At 45.6% G+C, this 25162-nt stretch overlaps 1 protein-coding gene across 1 annotated transcript in view; it reads right to left on the bottom strand.

Moving 5' to 3' along the window:
- SdhA (succinate dehydrogenase, subunit A (flavoprotein)) overlaps positions 1 to 25162 on the bottom strand; it is a 56638-nt gene that overhangs the window by 28448 nt on the left and 3028 nt on the right. The window contains exons 3-10 of the mRNA XM_075690717.1: positions 21654 to 21815; positions 20597 to 20652; positions 18888 to 18975; positions 18010 to 18174; positions 11915 to 12063; positions 10792 to 10949; positions 7744 to 7879; positions 3133 to 3328 (exon numbers count right to left, since the gene is read on the bottom strand). Of these exons, the coding sequence (XP_075546832.1) occupies positions 3133 to 3328; positions 7744 to 7879; positions 10792 to 10949; positions 11915 to 12063; positions 18010 to 18174; positions 18888 to 18975; positions 20597 to 20652; positions 21654 to 21815 (1110 nt within the window). The remainder of the gene's footprint in view (positions 1 to 3132; positions 3329 to 7743; positions 7880 to 10791; positions 10950 to 11914; positions 12064 to 18009; positions 18175 to 18887; positions 18976 to 20596; positions 20653 to 21653; positions 21816 to 25162) is intronic.

Genomic DNA, 25162 nt, shown 5'->3' with positions numbered 1-25162 from the left:
CGGCCTGCATGGTGCAGCCACCTGGTGGCACAGAGCTCAACCAGACGAACACAGAGCTAATATGCCAGTAACCAAGTGTGTTCTACTTTAGGGCTGGTGTAAATTTTTGGCAGGAGCATAATCGTGAAAATGTTGCCTTTTTAAAAGTTTAAAATGTTTTACACTTGGTTACAGCAATAATAGCTCTGTGTTTGGCTGGTTAAGCTCTGTGCCACCATCCAAGACTAAGGTCCCTTCGTCACAGCGATGGTAGTATGGAGGGGCTTTAGTTAACGCCTCTGCCCACCCATCAAATGCCTAGCTTGCCTGCGATTAGCGGAATACCAGACACGCCCAGCGCTGCGACAGGATGCTCGCAACACATGCTGCTTGGATAGCTATCACTGGGGATCGATGGCCAGGCAGCTCCAAGACAACTGGAAGTAAATGACACGTCACATCATGATGCAGATCCAGTGAAGGCGAAGCTTAGACCCGATCACTTAGGGAACAAGTTGAGAAAAAGCATGGCCAGGAAAAAGGGTAACTTGTAATAGTCTGTAGCGCTCTTAACCCTTTGACGGTCAATGACGTAAATATACGGCGCCACGAACAAGTCCGAAAATGGTCGATGCCGTATATTTACGGTGCCGTCTATACGTTTGAAAAGCGTGCCAATTTCCTAACTTTTTCTTTTGTGTAATGTGCTGCCACTATGTGGGGATACAGGGAATTTTTATCGTGCACGTCCCCCTCGGTTTTCGTTGCATGGTTTGTTTTAGCGCTAGTTTGCTCCAGCACATCTACATACACCACTTGCGCATTGGCGTGCGCGCGGTCGGGCGTCCGTTTGGATTTTGTTTCGCAGGTGGTTTCGGCTTTTTGCACTTGCGAAACTGATGGCTATCTCGTTCCTAATCGCTCAAAGGGTGACCGCTTGTTTCTCGCTCGTTTAGTGCTCACAGGGGTGCACATAGGAAGGATGTCGCCGTGTAAGAGTTTCCGTTTGATTTCTTTTTTTTTTTTTTTAAGACTCGCAAAAACTAATTGCCCTAGCTGGTTGGCGATAAGATGAAGATTAGCGGAAATTTGTCACACGTGTTGCTTTTTGTTTATGGGCACACAACCAAACAGTTTTCTTGAGTGCGTGCACATACGCAGTTCGATTACGCTATGGATATAGGAGAGCAGGAACGTAGAGCAGGAACATTTGAGGCTTGCGAAATATTCTCATGTGCGGATTTTCAAAGCCTTGAACTATGTGCATAAAAATGCATCAAATTTTTAATTCTGATAAGTTTATTTCCTTTTTTATTGTTATTCATGAATGAAGAGTACATATACACCAACGCAAAATATTTTTTTCTCACTTTACGGTGACCCTAGAAAAATTAGCAGTTTTTTTTTTTTTCGAATTAAGTCCCCAAGCCGAATCGGAATCTGCGATAAAAAAAATCGACCCTGGGCGGTCGCATATGGCGAAAAACATCGACCCTCAAAGGGTTAATATGAGACGATTAACTTGAATTGTGGCACTAATGTTTTGCTATAGCTATACCCTACGCGTCTACAAAATTTGTCCTAACTGTTTCAGGGACCCTTTAATGATGCGTACTGCAGAAGTTGAGCCTTTTTGCTTCAACTGATACGTCAGGCCCACAGCACATGCACTGCCTCTCCACGAAAGAGCGGTAAATTGCTGACCGAGCATGTTTTAACATGCTATGCACGACATGTGGCCTATGTGGCTATCTATGTGGCCTATGTATTACAGCATTAGCAGTTTGTCATGTAAGTTTCATACATCAAGCATTAGATGTTTAATTGCGACATGGAGTTGGGTGACTTCTTTGACTGCTATCTATTATGAGTTGTTATCAGCAGCAACCATCAAGCAGTTTCACACAGCACTAAGTCCACCGTAAGGGCAGGTCTTCTACACAAGCCTCTTGGTGCCTATAACGCTCTGCGCTTTCTTAGGTCCAATTAAGTTTGTCGGTGCCAAGGAGGCAACAAACTGCAGAAGCAGCACACAATGTCCAACAAACATAGTGAGATGTAACAATGAGCCCCCAACCGTAGGCAAGACACCTATGCTGGAACTCAAGTTCAATGACAATTTTCGAGCCAAAACAATTGTGCACTACTTTATAGTTGACACTAAAAAACGTCGACTTGTAGTTCAAAATCTACCAATTCTACCAACACGAAGTCTGCCCGAGACTAGCTTAACAATCTGCTAGTGCTGAGGTTGCGAGTGTGCCAACTTTGAGGCAGCTTAAAGTGGAGTACAGTTGAATCTCAATTTAGCAACACAGATATGATGAACTATGCACTGTAACGAAGCACATCTACAATTTTCAAATTGTTTTTCGCCAACATCAGTGTGTCTGCTCATAAAGAATATAGGATACAACAAAGGTATTTTTGTACTGAATGCAACTTCCTTGTCAAGAGGCTCGACTGTAATACAGTTGAATCTCGATAATTCGAACTCGAAGGGGCTCGAAAATTTGTTTAATTAAAAAAAGGAACTGTTTTTGAAGTATTCGTGCACCATAGCACAATGCACGAACGGTGCGAGTCGTGAAATATTGTGTGCAAGCACACAGAGAGCAAGGACCATGAAACTGCCCACGACGGCCAAAGCTTGCTTCCCAATTACGGTAGAAAACAAACTTCAAGGAGCACGCTAAGCTGGCGCCGGGCCAGCAGCGCTGGCGCGAAGGTGAGTGCACACAAAGACTGTCAAAGATGAAGGAGTTACCAGGGAGTTGAGGGGGAGGGCGAGGGGAGCGTACTTGCGAGGAAGGGCAGGAGGGAAGCGGATCTGCTTTCCCGCCAGCTTGCTGGATGACACTAATTACCTCTGCCACATACTGCCACCAAAGCAGCAGAGTTGCCGAGGCGCTGCTGAGAGCATTGTCGGAGCGCGGTATGTTCGAATTAACAGTAGCAAATGCTTGCACATCGAATTACCGGACGTTTTTGCCTATTAGAATAAACATCATTTTGACGGGACCACAGCGCCAGTTCGAATAAACCAGAAGTTTGGATTAAGCACATTCGAATTAACGAGTTTCTACTGTAGCTTGCCTCCCTACAACCAGCTTCTGCTGTGGTTCCACCACCCCAGCATGAAATGTGCCCTACCTGGCCCTTGTAGTTGGTGGGAATACCGCCCATGTTGTAGTGGACAGTGGGCAGCACAGGGATGGGCTCACGCGTGACGTCCACGCCAGCAAAGATCATGGCCGTCTCCGAGATGCCCGGTAGCCGCGTTGCCAGCTGTTCGGGAGGCAGGTGGTGCAGCTGCAGGTACACGTGGTCCTTCTCCGGCCCACAGCCCCTGCACATACACATGGGCCAGTCCGTCTACACTTCAGCCAATGAACTACAGCAGCTGGCATCGTGCTTGAACGATGCTCAGTGCATTGCAGTGCTATCTGGTGCCAATGCCTGGGATATATGTTCATTGAGCTGTTGCCAGATGACATTGTGGAAACTTTTGGAAAATACCGTATAAAGAGGTGCCCATTGTAAGACTAACAGGGGACACAGGTGTACAGAGGAGCAAGTGTGGCTCAGATGGTGCATTGCAGCAGCAAGTTGCCGAGGGCCGGCTTAACGTTGAACTGTAAGTGCTCTTGTAAAGTTGTATTCATGTTAATTTCAGAGTTAAGCTGCCATGGCTAAATGAATAGTGTCTATTCATTACTTTGCATCCGTGGTACCACGGTACCTAGCAATCTTGATTCCTGCAGACTCAATACTGCAGCAGGCTTTCTAATCAGAGCCAGTATTCACAAAACTTGAGTGCCATCCACAACTGCAGCAATAAGCTTGCCTATCACACCGATGGATACCACGAGTGCCAGCCACCCAAACACAAGCCAATGAGGAGTTGCTCTTACATAAGAAAAGTTCTATAAAAATTAAACAGGAACCTGGGCTTAGAATTATAGCACGTTAAAACTGGTGACTACATAATTACTGTCGATGTCTGCGGTGCAAAAGGTCAGGAAAGGAAAGAAGTTTTTCTTCTTACCCTTCCTAACCTTTGTCGCCACAAGCATAGGCAGCTGTGCCCAACATTGTACTCTACAAGATTAAATTATGCAAGGCACTGCAGTGCCATGCAGTAGTGTAGAAGTCAGAACACAATTTTCACAAGACTGAAACGAATGGTTGTTGCATCTTTAGAAAAGCAGCATGTGCAAGAACAAACATCTGCTCATGGATTCTCTCAAACCACAGCGCACAGTGCTGAAGATAAAAGCAGCAAGATTTTAGTTTTAAGTCCTGATAGGTATGAAAACAGCACCATTTAGATTCCAAGGTATGCAATCAGGGTTTGTAATATTTTTAACCATGTAGTGCACAATTCACTGTCGCATTATGCATGCAGTGGGTGCACTTGACAAACATGGAAGTAAGCAAGGATGTTCTACCAGGACTTGAACATGCAGTGATCAAGAAGGGCCTGCACTCAGCTGCTGCTCCACGTAGGGAAATCCAGCAGATCGTTTCCATGGGAACATTTTTGCAGGGATCAAGCCCAACTCTTCTAGCCATACATGGAGCAGCTGTGAAAGTGGGTGCAGGGAAGTCAACTCCAAATCAGTGCAAGGTACAAGCATGCCCTTCCTCATGTCCAGTGCCCTGTTGGGAATCACAAGGTCTGTCAACAGAACAGAGGCTTGCACCCACAAAGGTGCTGTGCCTGGTGTTAATTCTCCCTGAAGCCAAAGATGATGTGTGCACCTGCTACCCTAAGTCCTACTCATTAGAGGTGAATGCAGGTGGAGATCCCTTAATTTATTGTGACACTGCCTTCTGGCCACCGTGAACATATGTAGCATAGGCCCAGGGAGCCTTGCTCCTGCACCGAGGTGCTCCTGCATCAAGGTCGGTGTAAGAGACTGGCCATTTTCAATCTCGTCGTCATTGCCGCTGCTGTCGTTGCCTCCATCGCACAACACCGCCGTCCGCCACCACAACGATCTCTTCACAGAACGAGCAGAGTGGGGGTAAGTTGGTGCCCATCTCGATTTCTGGCACGTGTTTCGGCTGTGGCTGCGTGTGGCCGTAAGCGCGCCTGAACGCATATGCAGCCGCGCACCCTGCTTTAGAGGTAGTCTGCGGCATATACAAAGAGTGGGCGTGCCGAGACAGCATGGCACCACGTAAACTTTCTTCCCCTGCATTTAGTATTGGAGGTTGTGTAATCTCGAGTTTCAGTGACCCGTTGGAGAGCAAGGCAGATGAAACATTCGCTCCCAGCTGCCGGTGCTTTTCCAGATGGCGTCGTCCCAGTACAGGCGACGCTATCAACCACGGGGTGGAGTGCACACGAAAGCATGGCTGGCTTCGCCCAACTCGTACCGCCGATATGAAGATATCGTTGACGCATGTGGCATGAAGCCGTCTCATTTGTCGATGACTCCCAAATTTATCAAAATGAATTGCTTTCTCATTCAAATTTCCTTTTCTCGATTGCCCCCTAAATTCAGAAAATACTGCAGCCCTTTCCGTACAAGAAAAATCGATCAGCAACCGTACTTATTTGCACAAAACGTCGAATTTCAATACAAGAAGAAGAAGAAGAAGAAACTTCATTAAAGAACAATCCAGCAGTTTTTTGTGATGGCCTCAGGTGGCAGCTCGAAGTCCTTGGACTCGGGCGGCATCTTTGGCTTACCGGACGGCCCAGAGCTGGTCTGCCAGCTCTGGGATGCCGACGGAGAAGGTCCCCAGCGGCTCCCGCATCTGGGGCGGCGTCGGGAAAGAAATTTTTATATAACGAAGCAAATTGCCGATATTTATGACTGTCATATTGAGGTATAAGTGCATGTTTTCTTTTTTTTTTTTTTCTCATACCCCTAATGCACAGGTTGGTATTTGGGCCCAAGACTTGTTTTGTTGTTTTCCTATTGCATAGTGTTTCTTATGGCGATGGGAAACCTAAACGATATAAAGCTAGTGGGTGACACCAGATGCTGCTGTTGCGAAACGTGACGCTCACACAGCGCCACCTGCAGCAGGGAACGGCGGTGCGTTTGGGTTATTTCCTACCAAAAGCATGCAGTATGCTTCCAGTGGCACTACACCCACGTGCGGTAAAATCAATCGGTGAAGATGCTCATCCAGCATGCAATGACCCAGGAGGGGCTTTGCTGGTACTGGAATAAAGAACTGAGTGCGCGCCGGCATTTTCGCATGAGATGGGCAGGCAGGTATCGCAGTGAAGCTGCCGTGGCAAGCAACTACTGTTCTCAATTGTGCTTGCCTCACACACTACTTTGTTTACATGGGATCTAGCAGTCGAAAACGTATCGTAAGATCACAGTTTGGCAATGTACCAAACGTTGGTGCCAAAAGACAATGTTTTCTGGGAAAGCATGAACCGGTAAAATGTCACATGGCGGTGACGTTGAAGAACACAGTAGCAATACTGTGAAAGACAAAACTAACTTTTATTGGGCGAACCTGTGCCCACAAAAACCAGGCTACACTTATAGCACAACGATAGCGGCGAATACAGTCGGCAGTCGTCGAAAATCTGATCAACGGGTCAAGTGCGTCAGCTTTTATACATCAATCGTAGAATGTTCCAGACTAATCGCTGGGACCCGCGTGTCTTCCACCAAGTTCTACACTATTCGTGTCGCGCATATATGAAATCAGATTACACAAGGTTCGGTGACAGACAGCAGATGGAACCATCGATAACATTCCAGAAACTTCCTATACATGCAGGCGCGTCCTGCACTGCGTGATAACATTTGTTAAGCGGTGAAACGTGGTCACCCAAGAAAGATAAACATGTACACATGTCAGTATGCGCAACTCTAGTGGGACATGTTTTCTGTTCTTGATCATGAATGCTGGGGCCAGGAAGTTGTACATAACGGCACGTATCAACGAAGTTGTACTGTACATTGCATTACATCTACCGTATTTATTCAAATCTAGGTCAATAGTTTTTTTTTTTTTTTCAAATAATCATATACCAAACTCTAGGGTCGGCTTAGATTTGAGGATAATAAAAAATTCGCCAGTTTGTAATTGAAAATGATAAATATGGTGTATAGCTAGAGCCACATAGAAAAGTCAGTATTGCAGCCACTACTAGCCATGCCAGTAGCCAAGTGAAGTACATGAGTGACGTTGCCATTTTGACCTGTCGTATCGGCATGCGGTGTGGCATTATCGTAATGGCACCAAGCAGCCGATGAAGTTGTGCTAGCCACAGAGGCATCGTCAAATGTTCAAGCCGGGCGGGACTTCGGCATCGATGAGAAAAATGTCCGCCATTGGAGTGGGAAACGGGAGACGCTTTTCACGTGTGCCGCAACGAGGAATTGACAGCAATAAGGAAGATGAGCACGCGTTAACAGATATGAGGTGCCCACCGAGATTGTACCACGTTTCGACACGAACAAGCCGTACCACACTGTCTGCGCATGTGTAGGCACACGGATGCGAGCTTTCGCGCGTTCGCAAGCGTACGAGGCTAGCAGCGATGATAACGTATAGTGAGCTCAGCTCGCTGTTCACTGTAAATACTGTTTTCATTTTGTGAATGATGTCCTTCCTTTTTTATTTGGCTTACATTTGAGGTAAGCTTCTTTATTTTTTCTGGCTTCAGACATTTGGGGGTCAGCTTAGAATTGGGGCCAACCTAGATTCGAGTAAATATGGTATGCCCAAATTTTTAGCCCCACACCTCAAAGAATAAAGATTGTAAAAAATTTTGCTGACCTGCCCTCTCGAATCTCTATGGTCATGGCCCGCGAGACCACATCCCGTGAGGCCAGGTCCTTGGCAATGGGTGCATACCGCTCCATGAAGCGCTCTCCTTCGCTGTTGATGACGTAGCCACCTTCACCACGACAGCCTATACAATACAAAAGAGGCAAAGACCACCGTCATAACGTTCCCTCGTTGCAATGAGCTTATTTGATCAAATATGCAAGTAATGCGAGTGAAATCTTTCACCAATCTACCTGTTAATTAACTGCTTTAAGCTAATGGCACAGAGCAACCTGTCAGCCCCCTTCTCGGATTGCAGGCACAATTGCGCATGCCAATATATTACATTTAAACCTCGATATAACTAAGTCGGTAAAATCGGCAATTTACTTCATTATATTGAAATTCCGTTTTTTATGAAAATAAGTATACTCGGTCAATTTTTTTTTGCATAGTAGGAGCCGCAAGATTTACTGGATTATCTGGCAATCAGGAAAAAACAAAAACAAATTTTAATAAGAAAATCATTTTGTTGAATTTGAGAGTCGGCAACAGAACATACATTTTCATGCCGGGTCACGACTAGTTCATGCGTCAAGTGTTGCGCGACTGGTTCGCTGACCACTTGGCTGCATTCATATGCGAGGATGGTGGATTGACAAGGAAAGAGGGAGGAGGGCATGGCTAGAACTTCTTTTGACCCTCTCAATTTCAAAATATTTGACAGGTGGCAAATCACGCCCAACCTGACAATGAGAAGACGCCTGCACTACCGTCGGCGCTGACCATGGTTGACCCGCAGCACCAACAATAGCTACACACAAAGCAGTGATTGAGTCACATGAAGAGTTGTCCACGCTTTCGTCTGTTGCGCAGATTGGACTGACATAAAGATTGGAAAGCCCTTCTGTATTTTGAAGGAAAATTGGAAAGCAAAACTCTATGGAATAAAAGATTCCCATAATACGCGGGTTCACTATTTAACTAAGAGCCTGATTGCTATTCAGTAAAACATAGCATCACTAATTGTTGAGCTTCAGAGGTAAAAAAAAATCCATTCATTCTATTCAACTCTCATTCTATTAATAAAAAAGTACTTTCAAGATCTTAATACCGGGACTGAGCTGTAATCAGTGCTGGTATACTACTGCATTTTCTTGCATAATGATCACATTTGCGTAATGATCGCACCCGTGAATTTTGTCATCAGGATTAAATTTTTTTTCTTTCCCGTGTAATGATCACAACCCGAACTTGCCGCAGCGATATTTTGTGTGCCAAGTCTAGCTAATGATGATTGTGCTTACCACCTGTTGAATGCTAACGCGAACGACTCTTCCAAGACATACTAAGTGGTCTGCATGCACCAAACATTCTTAAGCAGATGCCCCATATCATTCATAACTTTCTGCACTTCGATGAAAAAAAACAAAGCTGCAACCAAACTTGCCTTGGCTTTATTATGTGTAGGCTTTATAATGGCTGTCGTCAGCAAAAACAAAAAAAAAGGCGCCTTTTGATTCTTCTCGTCTGCAATCATGGGCATGCAACAAATGGCGAGTGGCAATGATAGTAGCCACCTTTACACTGATAAATTAGAAATGTACCCTATTCATGCACCGACACTTGTAACACAGCTAAGATATTCGCCCACCCTTAGTGGAAATGTGCAGTATTAGGATAGTAGGGAAGACAAATGCCACAGTTTTCGCAGCATGCCCGCCATGTGTTTCTATGTCACTGGCAGCTACGCGTGCCCATTTATGTTTCTGTCCCCTCAAAGTGGATATGGTTATGTTATTGCCACAAACTTGCCAATATTAACAATATTATTGATTACTGATGCGAAAGAAGCTGTTTCAATGCATGTAGTGTACTCGTAAGAAAAAAAAAATTGCGTTTAGCGCGTTCGGTGTGCTCTGCCGGGCGCCATTCTTGTTTTGGCGTCCCGCACTGTTACAGCCAGCGGCAGCCATTTGTTTGTTGACCTGTTGTCATCCCACAGCAAATGCGGGATGAAAAGAAAATGTTCTTTTCGCGGGAAATTTAACCCGCATAATGATCGCACCCCTGAATTTGCGTTAAATTTTTTGACAAGTGCGATCATTATGCGAGTAAATACTGTAATTTGGAATTCCCTTTTATAAAAGTAAACTGTACTACATATCTTCATGTACCCAAATTACTGATAGCTTGCTAGATTCTTGTTTTGTAAAGGTAGGAGACTCCCGAGCATATGCGTCACAATGTTTCTTTGCCCAAAATTTGTAAGCATAAAACTTTGAGATACATTTTTCTGATATTCAATTTATTAGCTTTTCTTTCTTGATTCGATTCAATATTCTATTCAAAATCCACTATTCAGTATGCGCACACCTCTAGTCAAAGTGTTTCCTACAGGTGAGGTTGGCCTACCAATCGATTCATCTTGAATGTCTCTCTTTGCTATTCAGGAATGCATTATAGCCCATGTCCACCACATCAATGTAGCACATAGTAAATTCAAGACTGCACAACACTTCATTTTGGACTATCCTTGACCCTTCAGAAAAGAACTATTTGCTACATACAGACACGTGCAAAGCCTCTTCTTTACAAGTGAAACAAGTCTTTCTTTCAATACTGAAGCTCTGACAGGATCAAATGAAATGTCTCACATCACCGATTCCCTTGCGTTCTGGGAAAGGAAACTTTACAGCCAACATCCTGCTGCCGTGTGGTCCCCTTTGTTTCTATATGTGGCGCATAGATTACAGAATCTGCATTTCCCTAAGGCACACTTGTCTTGGGCGACTGGTGAAAGGCCACGGGGATTTGTGGCAGAATTTGTGGCTCGTCAAAATGTGTCAACACGTAGGCATGAATGCTGCACTCGAGTATAACACACAGGACTTGCTTCTGCCTCAAGTTCCTAGAGCACCAGTGCGTAACGACCACCAGGTGTTTACTTGCAGCAACGTACAGCTACGGTGCGATTGGGTCATCTGCATCAGCTAACTACAAGCTCAAAGCATTCTGCAATCACTGCAGTCTGCCTTTGGCAGCAGCCGAGCTCACCCTCGGTGATGAGGCAGCCAGCGCCATAGATGCCCGTTGGGTGGAACTGGATGAACTCCATGTCCTGCAGGGGCAGCCCTGCTCGGGTCACCATGGCGTTGCCGTCGCCTGTGCATGTGTGCGCTGACGTGCATGAGAAGAATGTGCGGCCGTAGCCCCTGCGCAGAGCACAAGCGAGGAGGGCATTGAGGATGGGCAAGGGGAGCATATGCACCAGCTAGAGAAAAAAACCTGCCTGTTGCTCAGCTAGTCTGTTCATACTTTCTTGCAGCAATTTCTCCCCAGAAATTTTTAAGGTGTGGGCATCTAGCGACCAGGGTTGGGGTGGGGGTTGTATACCTTTGTATATTCAATACGACCAATCTGGCCTTGCCATTTTAAATGGTGCATTGAACAATTTTACATCGTGGACGCAACATAGCCAACCGTTATCACCAAGCATTGTCAGGATAAAGAAATGCACAGCTTGCCAGTGTCAATATGCACATGAAACCTATGCCAGTGATTCAAATATGCATCAGCCAATAGGAGCCCTTCCTGTGCGCACGTGGCAGCAGCAGCGAATCACAATGCCAGTTTTTCCCCTTCCTGCCTGCTTCTTTTGATTTTACTTTTGCATGGCGAAATACGGTACAGCAACTATCTAAAGCTCCAATCTCCCCGCTTGATGGCGGTACCAAGATAGCGGCATTGCGTCAATGGAAAGCCGTGCGATTCGCGGTGCAATATAACCTCCCGAATTCCAATTTCCTACTCTATTTTTGTAGTCAAAACACTAGAAAAGTTTGATTTGCTAAACTTCTAGATTTCTTTCTAGTATTGCCATACATGAGAAAGAAGACACTTGGGAATAGCAAAACAAAAAGAATCTGAAATTTTTATGAAATTGACCATTCTCATTGCTGAGCCCCACTCAAAGGTGTAGGCGAGGTCAATCGAAGCGGTGGGCAGCATTTCTCCACCACCTACTCGGGAACCTTGTTACGACATAAAAGATGTCAAACCATATGAAGAAACAACGAGATGTGAAAGGAGGCAACAAAATAGTTGACCAAGAAAAAAAAATCTGTTTCGTTCGCGTACTCTCTGTGAACGTAATGCACTCAAGAGAGTGCCGACCCACCCAGTGGCAAGGACGGTGTTCTTGGACCGGAACCTGTGGAGGGTGCCATCCTCCATGCACAGTGCCAGCACGCCTCGGCACTCGCCGTTCTCCATCAGCAGGTCCATGGCAAAGAACTCCACAAAGAAGTTGCAGTCGAAGCTCAGCGACTGCATGGTGCCACATCACGCAGAGTTACATAGGGCTGAAGTCATCGCAGTGCTTGGGACAGACAACAGCGAGCGGCTGGCCGAAACATGGGCTTGAAACTTGAACTTCGTGGCAATGAAAACTAGCAATGCACAAGTCAAACTCGAGTTAGCAGAGACAGGCTAAAGCATTCTCATATACACACACGCACACAAAACATACCACACTGTGGCAAGCTGGAGCTCAGTGTTCTCAGCAACATAGCATATAAGCAAACACTGGTTCAAAAAGACTCTTAATCGGAGACAGTGCATATGATTTCCAGCCAGCAACCAATTGCACAAAATTTTGCAGCAAGGAAATTTGTACATCACTGCACCTCAGCTGCTCTCACGAGGGAAATTAAATTGCAATTACAGTTGAAGCCACTTATAATAATATTCAAGTGCCACGACAATTCCCATTGTTATAACCGATAATTGTTATAACTGGGTTGCATGAAAAAATCAAAATAGGGGGATGGCAGAACTGATAAGAGAAAACTATATAGGCAGGCAGGCCAGTGCCCCTCCCCATTACCTTCCTCCGCCCGGCTACTGATTGTGTTCATTCGTTTAACTGCTTCCTGGGCGCTATGGACGCAGCCTGTTCGTGTTTGGAGGGGTGGAAGGGCGATGGGAGAAAGCCGCGCGGAGATGGCTGGAAAATGAGCACGTGGTGGCTGTTGGAACAGCGGCGCATCGTGCAGCGGCCCGAATTTCTCGTTTTCTTTTTTTTCCTTTCAAGTCAGACAGGTCATTAGGCCTACTCAGCACTGCATCGTTGGCGACTAAAGTTATGGCTTGGTGCTGAATCGATGCAGATCTCTTCACAGCAGCAGCAATATGCTGGGAAAGCCAAGAAACCACTTCGCCAACAAAACTGTGTGTTGTTCATGGCCGCCATCTTTACAGCACAGCCTATGATGTCCTCTCATTTTCTACAACATTCATAGATGCACATCGGTCTTCTAGCTTTGAGCTACCTCTCAAAACACTATGATTTACGAGGCGGGCATGAAATTGCTATGTGATTGGTGCACTGACCATCTGTGCAGACAACGGATAGACAGAGAGAGAGAGAAAGAGGGGAGGGGATGATTAGCACAAGCTTGCAGTGACCCTTCCAATTTTGGAAATTTTGAAAGGTGGCAAATGATGCTGAACCCGACAATGAAAAGCCTTCCTTTCCTTTGACCATTTCCATTCCATTTGGTCCTTTCCATTCCTTTGACCCCGCCATAGAGAAAGAGCATAGGAGAGACCCCTCAACGCCGCGTGCGAGGAAAAAAAAAAAAACATGGCAGAAATTTGTGTGCAGGCGTGAGAAGGCGCGTATCACCAATTACTTTTGTTAGCGACAAGTGTACTGCACAGCCAACGACCGATTTTCCGGGCCCTAAATTTTTCAAGCATGCCCGATAATTCGGATGCCTTCGCGGCACCACCATGTACCCCATGGGCTCCCTTCAATGGTCAGTAGGCACAGCAATCGGCTCAGCAGTTTGTCGTGTCAGTTGCACAAAACACCACAGAGGCATGCTTTTGTGGCGCTCGTTTGAAACCTGTCGGTCATCCTAAATTGCGGTTTTAAGGCAATCGAAAACATCCGAGCCCAATTCTGGGCCACCGACGCTTGAGAAAGGACGTCAAATTTACGACTACAACCATGTAATATTGTGTCACAGAAGTAAACAGCACGGACATCACAGCAAGGTGCTTAAATTAAATTATGGTGTTTTAGGTGCCAGAACCATGATCTGGTTAGGAGGCACGCCGTGGTGGGGGACTCCGGAATAGTGTGGACCACCTGGGGTTCTTTAACGCAGACCTAAATCTAATTACATGGGTGTTTTGCTATTTCGACCCCATCGGAATTCGGCCGTCGTGGTCAGGATTTGATCCCACGACCTTGTGCTTAGCAGCCCAACACCACAGCCAGTAATCAACCACCGCAGGTCGCGAAGTATTTGTCATAACAAAGCAAGCATGCTTACGACGTCGAACTAAATGTGAGTTAACAAATCATTATTTTAGGCCACTTAAGTGAGCAATATGGCCATGGACGTCTTTCAACTATCATTTGTCGCTTCATTACTTGGAGCGTGCTTTGCACTTCACAATCGTAGAGGTTTTGACGAATTGGCAGGTAAGTGCTTTTTTCTCCGTTGACAAAGTGCCTCGAGCATATTCTGGTACTGTCGTTCGGGCTCGAATGTGAGAGGGCATTACCGCTGAAGCATCATAGAGAGCAATCAGCTGAGACTAAACAATGTGAAGGCTGAACAAATATGCGCTAGCGTGGGCGAGAGAAATGCTAATTTTTGAATACTCGACGTGTGCTGCAGCGTACTCCAACCTTAGTTCTGTTGTTCTAAGCACGAGAAAACATTGGCACGAATGAGCTCAGTTTCAGCATCTGCGTCTTGATCTTGGCGCAGGAAGACTTACAGTGCGTACAAAGCTCCAGCACGGAGCACTTACGAAGCTAGATTTGACACGTAACAACCACTGCACATTTGTTTTGGAGCAAGACGAGCTAAACAACTATCTAAACCGATTTACAACAGCAGGAATCAGTTCACACGTTTATATGGAGTTTACACTTTATTGTGTGCATTTATGGATGCCGCTGCTGGTTCTTTATTTATTATTCTTTTTTTCTTGTTTTTGCATTTATGTCTTAGTTCGTGTAATAGAAATTTGCAAGACCGACACGAACCGCGACGATCCACTTCAGCCGCTGGGTTGCTTCCCCCGGTCTTGCAGGGAAGCGATATAATTTGATGCCGACATCCCCTTGCCGCATCCTAAACCAAACAGGGCTCAGGCACTTACATTACGCTTACTACAGACTGGTACTTATCCTTGCCCACGGAGGCTGAACATGTTTTATCCTGAGATGTATACAGAGCCTTATTGCCAGGATTGTGGTGCTTTAGCCACGCTCGAACACATGCTTTGGTCTTGCGAAAGAATTGAAGACTCAGCGATCAAGGATGCGTCCAGGTGGGAGGCTGAACTTCGCAGCCCGGACCTGGATGAAAATTCTGGGCTGTCCAGCAGGCTCACAATGTGGGCGTGAGGCTTGGCCTTCTGGTCCAGACGTGGGAGCGGCCCGCTTAGTGGTTGATTATCACTACTTGCAGGACTAAATAAAGTTTTCCATCCATCCATCCATCCCCTTTGCAGTTGTGACAATCCTTAACGCAGCAGTATCAGTGCTTGTTCTTTTTGTTCCCAGTTCTCATGAAGGAGCTGCCAAGAGGCCGCAGTGAATCCATTGGAAAATTGGAAAAGCAGGCTTTCAGGTGGGCCTGAGTGCACCATGGACAATGGTGAAATGACGGTGAGGGCTTACTCGCGGGTGCTCACCACCACTGCTAGGTGGCACGACATGTACAGGCAAACTTCATTGCAGATTGACCATAGAGTCAATGCATAAGAATGTCTGAAATTTCAGACACAAAAAGCCTTCGCCATCCAATTTTCCGGACATTTTGCCATGGCTGCAGGTCTGAAACAACATAATCAAAGCCACCACCACCACTATTTTGACTATCGCGCCGCTTCGAGCCGGCGCTCGCGCACGCAGATACACTGGCAGCCGTAGCCACGCCGCAGCAATGCCAGGCCTAGCTACTTCGACGTTTGCTAGCAAGCTTCTTCTTGTTCGGTGCCGTGTTTTTCATTCAAATAATTCGCCGCTGTTAGCAGTGGCACCAACTCTGCCTTTGTAATCCTTGCCAATGGCTTCGGAGCCTGGAAAGCATGATGCGTTGCATAATGCCAGTTGCCGAACGTCAGCTTCGCCCCAACACAGACCAAAAGTGCAAAGGGGCAATTGCTATGGGACATGGTATGCATACATTAATTACAGTCGAACCCGACTATATCGAACCCGTTTACATCGAATTATTCTGTATATCGAACAATTTCTGGTCACGGTATAGTTACAATGAGTATATATAGCAAAAATTACGCTTACATCGAACAAATATTGCAGTGACTCCCGATATATTGAACCGTCAAGCGGCGGAAAAGTGCCCCCAGAAGTTGGCTTTCCCTCACGGTAGCGGGGAAACCCAGCGGCGCGGCTCCAACCAACCGCTCTCCCTACCGTGACCGCGCTGCCTCGGGCTGTTCGGGCGAGCCGTCGACACTCCCCCTGTCGCGCATAGTGGAGTCTATTAGGCCACATCCTCCCCCTTTCTCTCTCTCATCTTTCACTTCCCACTCTCTCCCCTGACGACGCTTCGCCGTGTTCCCTCACGGGTTGCAGAATCAAGCGTCCTTCCTTTCTTTAGATCACTATCTATCGACACTCCCCAGCAAAAAAATGATCCTGGCCCGCCTACAGCGCTTGCTCAGACAGCCAATCAGAGGCTGTTGTGCTCTCTTCGTGCAAGATGGCGAAAGTGCGATTTGTCAGGCTGGTTTTCTGGTTAATCGTGTTTGCGCCTTGTGGGACTTCTCCCGCAGTGTTGCCATGATGAAGCAGCAGAATTCGCCTTTCGTCGTGAAGCTCGAAATCATAAATCGTGTCGAACGCGATGAGAAGTTGGATGGCCCCGCAGCGTGCAAGATTCCGAGGAGCACTCTCGGCACGGTTAGGGCTAAAGTGACCCGACTCGCAACCCGGTGCCCGTGGCGCCCGACGCGTACGCACGGCCATGTACGAGGGCTCCTTCATATGTGCCGGTTTCCGCGTGCTCAGTGATGACTGTAAATTCTGATGAGTGCGACAAAGCCGTTGCTGGTGTTGCCGAAGTTTGGAGCGAGCTGTCAAAATTTCCGGGACATTCGAATCAACGGCGGACGAGTTTGTCAGTGCAGATGATGGTGTCACGACCACGGGAGAGCCCGGAAACGAAGACTACATCGCCGACATCGTACCGAGCACAAATAAAAGTAGGCACGTTGAGGAAAGCAACTACGGTCCTTTGCCCACATCCTCCGAAGTGATTGGTGCACTCGCATTAGTCCGGTGCTTCTGCGCGAATGCGGAAGGTTGCAGCCTCAGCTGCTCCGACTCCTTAGACAACGTGGGGAAGTGCGTGCGTCGCAGGCAGCGAAATTGCCCGAGCAGAAGAAAATGCAGGACTAATTTATGCGAAACTAAGCTAGTTTCTTGAATAAAGTGATTTTATAAATGGTATGTGCTTTTATGAAATCCAATTATTTAGCAGGCTTATATCGAATTATGCTCTATATCGAACTGATGGGAGTTTTTTTGCGAGTTCGATATAGCCGGGTTTGACTGTATACATGTGTGCACCTGCCGTCTCCTATCACAGTATGAGCACCGATATGCCTAATAACTGACTGTAATTTGTAAATATGTGTGAATAAATTTTGTGGAACTTCCCACTCGTGTGTTAGCTCAGTGCACATGCTTCACTGCAGATAAATCCACCATTCAATTAGCTTCTTTTTATTCAAACTTCTTTTAATTCGAACAAATTTTCGGGCCCCTTCGAGTTCGAATTATCGAGATTCAACTGTATTTACATAATAAACACACTTTCTCACCAGCAAAATGGATGTGGAACCATGCGGTACATCTTCATTATGCTGAGAACATCCCTAGCAAACACTTTCAAATGCTAAAAGCAGAATGAGTACCGTATTTACTAGAGGTCGTAGAAATTTTCTCTTGCCACATGGACTGTGATGGCAAGTACCACTATACATTCAAGATGTCATGCTTCGCAGCTTGTTTACAGACTCAGATTGCAACATATCACTACATCGTTATGCACCTAGATCTAACTAAACGGGCATTCTCACATGTTTGCTTCCACTGGAATATGGCCGCGGTAGCAGGGAATCGAACACAAGACCTTGAGCTCAGAATGCCACTGCGTCATTGCATCAAGTAAATCATGCAGCCAGGGCCGTTGGTGGGTGGGTGTGTTGCCCACATACCTGCCCGTACAGAGTGTGCAGGAGGGAGTGGCCAGTGCGGTCGGCCACGGCACAGCACCGGTGGGCCTGTCCGCCCTTGCCAAAGTTGTACGACTGGCCACCAAAGGCCCGCTGGTAGATCTTGCCATCCTGCGTCCGGCTGAATGGCATGCCGTAGTTCTCCAGCTGCATGCACACGGGCAAGAGGAAGAGCGTCACGAAACACTTCTCGGCCATAACCAACTGGAGGACCAAGTGAGCACAACGCCAGTGACCAAGCAGAACGGTATAACCATACTGCTGGTGCAACGCATGAACCATTTATGTGCTTGCAGCAGCAGAGCAAGCAGATAACATACATAATACTATGCATAATAAGTAAATAGTAAGTTTAAGAGACTTGGTTATTTCTTTTCAATGGCCTGGCATCAACGATTACACAGAACAACACTAATCGAAAGAGGAAATGAGCTTCAGTCAGCTCCTTCATCATTCTTTTCTCTGACGACCACAAACAGTACAAAACGAGTACAAACAGTCTACATGACCGATGACACAGCAACCTTACACAAGAGCCCTGGACAACAAGCCAGTGCATTCCTTTCACCCTTGCAAAAGTAGCCACAGGAACTGAAGGCTTTGTAATAGAAGCAGCAGTTTGCTGCAACCAGTGCTGCACTGCAGTCTACGAACAGCTACAGGGCCCGACTTATACAACTTGGCTCTGTGTTCTGCTAACGACAGAAGTGAGAAAAATGTAACCAAATATAGAGAGAGCAGCGCACTACTGCTCAGAACAAATGAGGTGCAAGCTAATGTGTAAGCCACAAGACACCTCCAGCCAGCATTTTGAGTAGTCAATGCCGAAGCTGATCAATGCCCAAATGGGCAAAGCTCACCTCTCGTACGGCAAAGGGAGCCTCCTTGGTCATGTAGTGGATGGCATCCTGGTCACCCAGCCAATCAGAGCCCTTGACCGTGTCATACCTGCATTCAGGGAGCAGGCCATGTGCACTCATGCTCAAGATAACCTAGGGTCCTAAGCATACAATTAAAAGGTCTGCATCTCTCAAACCCTCACCAGGCCACATAGCAAATTTTGGTTACAGGCTGGAAGTTGTTACATGCCCTCTAAGAAGTGTTCTACTGCAATAATTTTTCAAATTAGTCCATTAATAGTGGAGACAGAAATATTTGAAGTGGCGCAAACCCATGATTTCAGGAGGCGAGCGTGTTGCGCCAACACAGACGCTCTCTCTACTTGCCCAGTCTCGCCTCCGCAAGTGAAATTCCTTCCCTCCGTTCTCCCTTGCCGAAGTCGGAAGATCGCGTGATAGATAGGTCGTGGGCCCCACCTTCTTTTTTTTCTTCTCATGTTTTTGCTTAGTGGTGCACTTCCGCTGACGGTCTCACGCGCGAGCTGTTGTGTTTGTTAAAATTTAATTAAGAATTATATTGTGGGGTGTTACGTGCCAAAACCACTATCTGATTACGAGGCATGCTGTAGTGGGGGGGCTCCAGAAATTTTAACCACCTGGGGTTCTTTAACGTGTACCCAAATCTAAATACACGGGTGTTTCTGCATTTCGCCCCCATCGAAATGCGGCCGCCGTGACCGGGATTCGGTCCTGCGACCTGGAATTGGAACTGTGGACAAAGTCGAGAATTGAATTCTGGACTTTCCCGTGCAAAAACCACGACTTTATTATGGACCAGGACAAAGTCGAGAAAAGATATCTGCTATGACACCACAATGTGAGCCCACATCATATTACAGAGTGGTAATGACATTTGACCACACTCTTGCTGCCTCAATGTATGGAGTCAAAGTGGCACTTCAATCAAGTTATCCATCTCAAAATGACTTGCACAATTTCTGCAAGTATCACACTTTATGCATAAAAACTGTGGTAGCGAGCAATATAAGCACATCTTTCACAAAAATATAGTGGTACTGAGCCACAGCGCCTGTACAGGTATGCATATGTTAGCACATGGACATTACCAGATGTGCCAGCACCCAGGACGGAGAGATAGCTATCGTAGAATTCAAGCCTGAACATATACACTTGAGAATTTTACTGGAATTCTGGGGTCACACTTTCTTCTTGCAGCCCTAACATGGTTATACGATCCTTTTCATAACTAAAAGTGCTTTTTAAGTAATAATGACTCCAAAAATTACTGCATTCAGATTAACTGTGCTGACCACTAACAGCACTGCGTGGCTGCTTTCTTTTACCTGCAGGCACAAAGACTTCTGCAACAGTGCAAACTTACCGATAGCAGAACTTTTATCACCAAAGGGCACCAATCGACAGAGAGCACATTCTCTTCGAACAATGCATGAGGAAATGCCACAAGAACTGCCATTCATGGCTCTGCCCAGGAATGCTGGCGAGATGACAATGCACATGCTAAAGCTACAACTCTAGATTGAGGCAGCCTCTGTGCTATCTACCTCACACACCTCAGCAACACACTCAGCAGAAGGTGAACTTGCGGTGTTCCTCCCGAGTTCACTTCCTGTGTTCCCCTTCTGTACGCCTCCTTGCGACCAGTGTCAGTGAGGCCAAGGTAAAGTAAACAATGACAGTGAAGAACCTACATGTGCCACCGCCAGTCATCGGGCTCCATGTTTCCCAGGGCAGCGTTGATGCCCCCCTGCAAGAAGAGTTGCACACTCTTGAGAGACAGGGCTGACAGAAGCGCAACAACGCCTTCAGATGAAGTGACTTAAGACTACACGCAAGAAAGGAGCACTCAAAGGTAATCATTTGGCAGAGATCTGCCTCATTGGGGCAATTAACTGAATTAAAGTTAATCACCCCTGCACTTCTCGCAATCTCACCCCTGAAAAAGAAGCCATACCAACTTTGAAACGACAGGTTGTTAAAACAGCTTGGTTGGACATCTTATCAGCTTTAATTCAAGAATGGAGGAGTTACAAAAAATGGAGGTCACAGGAACATGTCTTGAAGCGATTGACAGTGAGCAAAGCAGAAAAAGCCTCAGTTGAGAACCAACAAATCTAGTTCAACCAGGTTTAAGACAACTCCCCTTGTTGAAATGTTGGCTCCAGTAGTATTATTGGATAAATCACTTTCGAGGAAATCACTTTCAGTGGACGCTGACTGGCTAAGCCAGCAAGCATAACACCACACCACACAATATTGTAACCATGATAGTGATAGACTAAGAGTGCCACTCCAGGCTGAAGTTTCCATTGCTCCCCCATTGCTGACCAAAACAACACGAAAATTTTTCACGTGATACGACTTCAGTGTACGCTCTACCAAATTGCAGGGAAAAAAAGAACATTATAAATGAATTGCTTGAAAGGACAGCATTCCGTCTATCATGAAGACAAAATTCCTTATCAGACTAGACTTGATAATAACAAAATGAAATTGTGATAAGTGAGCCCAACAAATGTAGAGGATAAAGTCACAGCAAGCTTACATATTGGCAGCCACCCTTATAAGCCTGGAAATACTGAATATGATTCGCTTTGCAAAGGAGTCATGTACAAACTAAGTAGTCAACTAGCTATTGCAATTCGATATATATTCAAGTGTTCTATTATATAAACATTTGGGCTGGCAGCCAAGTGGGGTCTAGGGAGGCAGTGAATGAAACGCTGAGTGCAGCAGAGGTATGCCCACCTGTGCTGCGACTGTGTGGGAGCGAGTGGGAAACAGCTTGGTGATGCAGGCAGTCTTGAAGCCAGCCTCCACAAGGCCCGACGCTGCCCGGAGGCCCGCTCCACCGGCTCCCACCACGACGGCATCGAAGGTGTGGTCCACCACCTCGTAGCTACCGGCAAGCTGCAACCAGTTGCCAATCACAGTCAGCCTGGCAGGATGCACAGCTCCCATAGCTACGAAAGGACTTCTCCAGTGCAACAGACCACACAAGTGCCTATGCAAATAGCATGCCGAATTCACCTCTTGCAGCAGGTATACACATCAACGAGCAACACAAGTGGTCAGCATGACATGATGCCGTAAATATAACAGGATATACGCTGCCAGTTTTAGCAAATTTTTCTTTAATGTGTGCCAGAGATGGAACTAAGAGTTTTGTAACATAACACGAAGAGCTCAATATTTATCATACACACACAAAAAAATGTAGAGAACAAGATCAAGTGCACATTGTCACCAAAGGCTCACAAAGCTTATGTGCAATTTCTAAGTGGCAATTGAAAAAAATGCTTTTTCAAAATATATCTCAACAATGTGTTATTTTCATGCATGCATGGTATGCTCCCCAACTTAACTCTGAGGGATAATGTTATTCTTGCCACCATGTTCACCCATTTGAGGCAGGACGTTTCGCGGGAGTTGCCTTCGGTGATCTGTTCAATGCTCAGTTGACCTTGATTATGCACAGGAGCATGAAATTATTTTTTTTAATATTTGTGGTACCAGCACGGCATTCTTTTCAATAAAAGATGAAGGAACATGAGAAATATCTGTCTCTTCAGGAGAGAAAATTTGCTCCAACGGAGTTTTTCTAGAGGCAGTCTACTGCGTTAGCACTTAAAATGAACGAAGGTTCGATGATCCTACACTGAGCATCCCTTTCACAGATCCAAAATGTGCCAGAATTAAGCCATTCAGTCAACTGAAAAATTTTGACAGATCACATGTCAGCTTTTCAAGTGGCCACACACAAACATTCGTAAATAAAGCAATCAAGGTAATTAAATAATTCCCAAGTGATGAGTATGGCTGCCCTAGAAGTAACGCCTATGTTTTCACTGTCTCATGGCCACAGCTGGGATAACATGAAACTATTCCAATCTGTTATTATTCCGAATCCACCATTAGCCTTCTGCGATACTTTCAAATAATTTTTTTAAAAACACAAATCCTACAGTACCCCCAAGTGCACTCTTACAATTACACAGCTGTGTTTCCAGTAGTGATTAATTTCAATGGTAAGCAAAACTTATTGGGCCATTGAAATCGTTTTCCGCACCTGGCTTCTAAGTTCTTGAAAAGCACAACGTCCTATTTATCTATCATATTGTCAATGATCTTCCAGCAGTCCCTTGACAACAGTTATCTTCCATCCGAAGGAAAAATTGAGAAGGTAATTCCACTCTATAAATCAGAATTCCCGCCTTTACTACCAGCCCATCTCGCTTACTAATAATATTTGGGGTTTTACGTGCCAAAACCACTTTGTGATTATGAGGCACGCCGTAGTGGAGGACTCCGGAAATTTTGACCACCTGGGGTTCTTTAACGTGCACCTAAATCTAAGCACACGGGTGTTTTCGCATTTCGCCCCCATCGAAATGCGGCCGCCGTGGCCGGGATTCGATCCCGCGACCTCGTGCTCAGCAGCCCAACACCATAGCCACTGAGCAACCACGGCGGGTCATCTCGCTTACTAGCATACCATGCAAAATTCTTATAACCTTTGTTGAATCTAACTCGCTTTTTTCCATCATTACAGCACGGCTTTTGTAAAACGTACTCATATGAACACAAATAGTAACCTTCGTGTATGATGTAAATGTCATTCTGGAGAGTGATTATTTAGCTGGTTGCATTTTTCCCAACTCCTCCAAGGCGTTCAATAAAGTTTGCCACAAACTGCTGCTATACTAACTTTGTCTATTCAACAGTGGTCATAAACTTTTGACTTGAAAATTTTCTCCTTGATGGCTTCCAGCATGTCTCAGCTAATAACACAAATTCATGCCCCAGTGTTGTACATGCCAGTCTACCACAGGGTTCAGTGCTTGTTCCTCTCCTCCTCCCAATTTATATAAACAACCTGCCTTCTGTTTCATCAAGTAACTACCTATTTGCAGATGACTGCATAATTTTAATGGAAATAATGTGCGACAATGACATAACAATTATTCAATCTGACCTCCACACTGTTTATTTGTGATGCAAGACATCGCTAATGGAATTAAACATTAATAAGTTTATATTTATGCGTATGTCCAGATGGACTAACACACTGCCTGTTTACTTTCTAAATAACATACCATTGAAATATGTATAGAAGATGCTCACACAAGTATCCTGGCGTACACATTACAGCTAACCTAACTTGGGATGTACACATAACCTACACTGTAAATAGCGCGAACCATATGCTGAGCTATTTTTGTCACAATTTGTCTTCTTTTAAAGCTTCTCTTATATAAATCCTTAATTAGATCAAAGCTTGAATATACAGTGTCAATGTGGGATGCGTTTCAGGAAAATTTATTGCATGCGATAGAAATGGTTCAGATCAATTCCATTCATTTTATTCTCTCGGAATACAGCCATACTGCCAGTATAAGATCTATGAATTTCAGCCTAAATCTACAGTCTCCCGCAACCAGTCACAGAATACAACACTTAGGCCTTTTTTCATAAATTATATTACAATCCACACTTGCGTCACTGACTCATTATTCCTCCCCGGTACATTTCCAACCGAACGGACCACATTCATGAAGTTGGCATGCAGTCGTGCAGAACTTAAACCTTCTTGAACTTGTACATGGAACTTAAATCAAAAGAGTGGAATTGTCTTCCCTCCCAAGTGGCTCACATTAAAAACTGAGTTGTTTATGAGTGCAATAACTGCAACGGTTGAAGTCCTCATTTGTTTTACCTAATATTGTGTATTGCATTAATACTGTTTTTTATTGTATTATTGTAACAGCTAATACTGTATAAACAGTAATGACTGTTTTGTGTTTGATACTTCTACCTGTGGCCACTGCCCTCTGTAATGTCTTTTTTTCACCATGAGAGTAAATAAATAAGTAAATAAATAAATAAATAAACTGACTCGAGCGTCACCCATGTAGCCATGGCCGCAACCCATTAGGATGGGGCCTGAGCCATTTTGACCTACCCGGAAGGACTAATGGAGGATTTGGAATAAAAACAGGGGGGGTATTCTGTAAGAGTCCACCTAGTGGACTGTCCACTTCTGCCGCTGCTGATTGGATGCAACTGTATGAGAAAAGAGGAGAGGAGCAGCCCTAGCCAATCAGCGGCGGCCGAAATGGACAGTCCACTAGGTGGACTCTTACAGAATACCCCCCCACCCCCAGATTGGAAGAGTTTTACTTTATTGTGGCCCACTACTCTAAGCTTTTCTACACCCTTCCCGACTCCCCCCCCCCCCTTTTTTTTCTTGCAAAGCC

This window comes from Dermacentor variabilis, chromosome 4 (assembly GCF_050947875.1).
Source record: "Dermacentor variabilis isolate Ectoservices chromosome 4, ASM5094787v1, whole genome shotgun sequence".
In the NCBI taxonomy this organism is placed as follows: Eukaryota; Metazoa; Arthropoda; class Arachnida; order Ixodida; family Ixodidae; genus Dermacentor; species Dermacentor variabilis.
Note: the sequence above shows the minus strand (reverse complement) of the source record. Positions and strands in the feature narration are given on the sequence as shown.